Source organism: Corvus brachyrhynchos, unplaced genomic scaffold (genome assembly GCF_000691975.1).
Source record: "Corvus brachyrhynchos isolate BGI_N302 unplaced genomic scaffold, ASM69197v1 scaffold222, whole genome shotgun sequence".
Taxonomy (NCBI): Eukaryota; Metazoa; Chordata; class Aves; order Passeriformes; family Corvidae; genus Corvus; species Corvus brachyrhynchos.
In genome coordinates, this window is record NW_008236770.1 from 154,790 (window position 1) to 160,098 (window position 5,309).

The 5,309-nt window shown below is 61.1% G+C and overlaps 1 protein-coding gene across 1 annotated transcript in view; it reads left to right on the forward strand.

Annotated features, from left to right (window-relative positions):
- Nucleotides 1-5,309, forward strand: part of PTK2B (protein tyrosine kinase 2 beta) — a 33,337-nt gene that overhangs the window by 6,418 nt on the left and 21,610 nt on the right. Inside the window, exons 5-6 of the mRNA XM_017727804.1 lie at nucleotides 1,590-1,652; nucleotides 4,334-4,388. Of these exons, the coding sequence (XP_017583293.1) occupies nucleotides 1,590-1,652; nucleotides 4,334-4,388 (118 nt within the window). The remainder of the gene's footprint in view (nucleotides 1-1,589; nucleotides 1,653-4,333; nucleotides 4,389-5,309) is intronic.

Sequence of the window (5,309 nt, forward strand, 5' to 3'; positions counted from 1 at the left end):
GTGTCCCTCTGTCCCCGTGTCCTTGTGTCCTTGTATCCCTGTGTTCCTCTATCCCTCTGTCCGTGTGTCCCTCTGTCCTCGTGTCCCTGTGTCCTTGTATCCCTGTGTTCCTCTATCCCTCTGTCCGTGTGTCCCTCTGTCCTCGTGTCCCTGTGTTCCTCTATCCCTCTGTCCCCGTGTCCCTCTGTCCCCGTGTCCTTGTGTCCTTGTATCCCTGTGTTCCTCTATCCCTCTGTCCCCGTGTCCCTCTGTCCCCGTGTCCCTGTGTCCTTGTATCCCTGTGTTCCTCTATCCCTCTGTCCCCGTGTCCCTCTGTCCCCGTGTCCTTGTGTCCTTGTATCCCTGTGTTCCTCTATCCCTCTGTCCCCGTGTCCCTCTGTCCCCGTGTCCTTGTGTCCTTGTATCCCTGTGTTCCTCTATCCCTCTGTCCCCGTGTCCCTCTGTCCCCGTGTCCTTGTGTCTTTGTGTCCCCGTGTCCCTTTGTCCCTGTGTCCCTCTGTCCTTCTCTCCTTGTGTCCCTCTGTCCCCGTGTCCTTGTGTCTTTGTGTCCCCGTGTCCCTTTGTCCCTGTGTCCCTCTGTCCTTCTCTCCTTGTGTCCCTCTGTCCCCATGTCCCTGTGTCCCTCCTGTTCCCTCTGCTGCCATGGGAGGTCTGGGAAGCGGGAATGGGGATGGGGAGGGAAGTTCCAGCTTCTTTGGAGGTGGCAGGGGGACCTGGGGGACATGGGTGACATGGAGGGCATGGGGACATGGGTGACATAGAGGGTGTGGGGACATGTGTGATATGGGGACATGGAGGACATGGAGGGACATAGGAACATAGGGAATATGGAGATATGAGGGACATGGGGACATGGGAGGACATGGGGATGGACATGGGGCCATGGAGGGATGTGGGAACATGGAAGGACATGGGGAATATGGAGGGACATGGGGACATGGGACATGGAGGGATGTAGGAACATGGGGAATATGGAGACATGGGGGACATGGATGACATGGAGGGCGTTGAGGACATGGGGGATGTGGGGACATGGATGACATGGAGGGCATGGAAGGACATGGAGGATGTGGGGACATGGAGGGACGTGGGTGACATGGAGGATGTGGGGACATGGAGGGACATGGGTGACATGGAGACATGGAGACATGGGAGACAAGGGGACATGGGTGACATGGAGGGACATAGGAACATGGGGAATATGGAGACATGGGGATATGGGAACATGGAAGGACATGGAAGGACATGGAGAATACGGGGACATGAGGTACATGGGGACATGGGAGGGCGTGGGGATGGACATGGGGACATGGAGGGATATGGGAACATGGGGAACATGGAAGGACATGGGGAATATGGAGACATGAGGGACATGGGGACATGGAGGGACATGGGACATGGAGGGATGTGGAGGAACATGGGGAATATGGAGACGTGGGGACATGGGTGACATGGCGGGCGTGGAGGACATGGGGGATGTGGGGACATGGAAGGACATGGGGGACATGGAGACATGGGGGCCATGGAGGGACGTGGGGACACGGGTGGCGTGTGTCACCGGCTGATGTCCCCGTCCCTCTGTCCCGCAGGAGGTTCTACAAGGACATGCCCCAGAACGCGCTGGACAAGAAATCCAACTTCGAGTTCCTGGAGTGAGTCCAGCCCTGGAGTCCCCACCCCGTCCCAGCAGTCCTGAGGGGCTGGGCACCTGCTGAGGGCCTTCATCATCCTCCTCATCCTCCTTATCTTCCCACAGTTTCTCATCCTCCTCATCCTCCTCATCCTCCTCATCCTCCCGCGGTTCCTTGTTCTCTCACAGCTCCATATCCTCCCTCAATTCCTCATCCTCCTGTGGCTCCTCATCCACCCACAGCTCCTCATCCTCCTCATCCCCCCCCAGCTCCTGCTGCTCCTCATCCCCCCACAGCTCCTCATCCTCCTCATCCCCCCCCAGCTCCTGCTGCTCCTCATCCCCCCACAGCTCCTCATCCTCCTCATCCCCCCCCAGCTCCTGCTGCTCCTCATCCCCCCACAGCTCCTCATCCTCCTCATCCCCCCCCAGCTCCTGCTGCTCCTCATCCCCCCACAGCTCCTCATCCTCCTCATCCCCCCCCAGCTCCTGCTGCTCCTCATCCCCCCACAGCTCCTCATCCTCCTCATCCCCCCCCAGCTCCTGCTGCTCCTCATCCCCCCACAGCTCCTCATCCTCCTCATCCCCCCCCAGCTCCTGCTGCTCCTCATCCCCCCACAGCTCCTCATCCTCCTCATCCCCCCCCAGCTCCTGCTGCTCCTCATCCCCCCACAGCTCCTCATCCTCCTCATCCCCCCCCAGCTCCTGCTGCTCCTCATCCCCCCACAGCTCCTCATCCTCCTCATCCCCCCCCAGCTCCTGCTGCTCCTCATCCCCCCACAGCTCCTCATCCTCCTCATCCCCCCCCAGCTCCTGCTGCTCCTCATCCCCCCACAGCTCCTCATCCTCCTCATCCCCCCCCAGCTCCTGCTGCTCCTCATCCCCCCACAGCTCCTCATCCTCCTCATCCCCCCCCAGCTCCTGCTGCTCCTCATCCCCCCACAGCTCCTCATCCTCCTCATCCCCCCCCAGCTCCTGCTGCTCCTCATCCCCCCACAGCTCCTCATCCTCCTCATCCCCCCCCAGCTCCTGCTGCTCCTCATCCCCCCACAGCTCCTCATCCTCCTCATCCCCCCCCAGCTCCTGCTGCTCCTCATCCCCCCACAGCTCCTCATCCTCCTCATCCCCCCCCAGCTCCTGCTGCTCCTCATCCCCCCACAGCTCCTCATCCTCCTCATCCCCCCCCAGCTCCTGCTGCTCCTCATCCCCCCACAGCTCCTCATCCTCCTCATCCCCCCCCAGCTCCTGCTGCTCCTCATCCCCCCACAGCTCCTCATCCTCCTCATCCCCCCCCAGCTCCTGCTGCTCCTCATCCCCCCACAGCTCCTCATCCTCCTCATCCCCCCCCAGCTCCTGCTGCTCCTCATCCCCCCACAGCTCCTCATCCTCCTCATCCCCCCCCAGCTCCTGCTGCTCCTCATCCCCCCACAGCTCCTCATCCTCCTCATCCCCCCCCAGCTCCTGCTGCTCCTCATCCCCCCACAGCTCCTCATCCTCCTCATCCCCCCCCAGCTCCTGCTGCTCCTCATCCCCCCACAGCTCCTCATCCTCCTCATCCCCCCCCAGCTCCTGCTGCTCCTCATCCCCCCACAGCTCCTCATCCTCCTCATCCCCCCCCAGCTCCTGCTGCTCCTCATCCCCCCACAGCTCCTCATCCTCCTCATCCCCCCCCAGCTCCTGCTGCTCCTCATCCCCCCACAGCTCCTCATCCTCCTCATCCCCCCCCAGCTCCTGCTGCTCCTCATCCCCCCACAGCTCCTCATCCTCCTCATCCCCCCCCAGCTCCTGCTGCTCCTCATCCCCCCACAGCTCCTCATCCTCCTCATCCCCCCCCAGCTCCTGCTGCTCCTCATCCCCCCACAGCTCCTCATCCTCCTCATCCCCCCCCAGCTCCTGCTGCTCCTCATCCCCCCACAGCTCCTCATCCTCCTCATCCCCCCCCAGCTCCTGCTGCTCCTCATCCCCCCACAGCTCCTCATCCTCCTCATCCCCCCCCAGCTCCTGCTGCTCCTCATCCCCCCACAGCTCCTCATCCTCCTCATCCCCCCCCAGCTCCTGCTGCTCCTCATCCCCCCACAGCTCCTCATCCTCCTCATCCCCCCCCAGCTCCTGCTGCTCCTCATCCCCCCACAGCTCCTCATCCTCCTCATCCCCCCCCAGCTCCTGCTGCTCCTCATCCCCCCACAGCTCCTCATCCTCCTCATCCCCCCCCAGCTCCTGCTGCTCCTCATCCCCCCACAGCTCCTCATCCTCCTCATCCCCCCCCAGCTCCTGCTGCTCCTCATCCCCCCACAGCTCCTCATCCTCCTCATCCACCCACAGCTCCTCATCCTCCTGTTGCTCCTCATCCTCCTCATCCTGCTGCTCCTCATCCTCCTCATCCTCCTGCTGCTCCTCATCCTCCCACAGCTCCTCCTCTTTCTCAATTCCTCATCCTCCTCATCCTCCTCAAACCCTCATCCTCCTCATCTTCTCCCATCTTCTCATCCTCTTCATCTTCTCCCATCTTCTCATCCTCCAACAGCTCCTCATCCTCGGAGAGGGAGATGGGAACCATCCACGCCCTTTCCCCCACCCTGGATTCCCCCTCACCCTCAGCTCCCCCCTTCCCTCAGTCCCCCCACATCCCGCTCCCCCCAAAACCCCCTTCCTCCCCACGATCGGGAATTCCCACTGACATTCCTGGGATTCTCTGCTCCGCAGGAAGGAGGTGGGGCTGGACCTGTTCTTCCCCAGCCAGATGCAGGAGAGCCTGAAGGTGAGGGACACACGTGTGACATGGGTGTGACACCTGGGGGCACACGTGAGCACGCCCCATGCGTGTCCATATGTGTCCATGTGTGTCCTGCATCCCCATATTCCTGTGTCCATATTCCCACCCACACTCCCACATCCGCGTGTCCACCCCCATCCTGCTCCCCATCCCGCTGTATCCCCATATCCAACCCCATATCCCTGTGAATCCCTATCCCCACCCATCCGCCCGTGTCCATGTGTGTCCATGTGTGTCCATGTCCCTGTATCCGTGTGCATCCCCATATCCCTGCATGTCCCTGTTCCCACCCACGCTCCCATATCCACGTGTCCACCCCCATCCCGCTCCTCATCCCGCTGTTCCCATATCCAACCCCATATCCCTGTGAGTCCCAATCCCCACCCATCCGCCCATGTCCGTGTGTGTCCATGTGTGTCCATGTGTAATCCGTGTCCATGTGTCTCCATGTGTAATCCATGTCCCTGTATCCATGTGTCCCCCCATATTCCTGTGTCCATATTCCCACCTACACTCCCACATCCGCGTGTCCACCCCCATCCCGCTGTTCCCATCCCGCTGTTCCCATATCCAACCCCATATCCCTGTGAATCCCTATCCCCACCCATCCGCCCATGTCCGTGTGTGTTCATGTGTGTCCATGTGTAATCCGTGTCCCTGTATCCATGTGTCCCCCCATATTCCTGTGTCCATATTCCCACCTACATCCCCGTGTCCATGTGTAATCCATGTCCCCGGTTCCATGCACATCCCCATATCCCTGTGTCCCTATTCCCACCCACACTCCCACATCCGCGTGTCCACCCCCATCCCGCTGTTCCCATCCCACTGTTCCCATATCCAACCCCATATCCCTGTGAATCCCTATCCCCACCCATCCGCCCATGTCCATGTGTGTCCATGTGT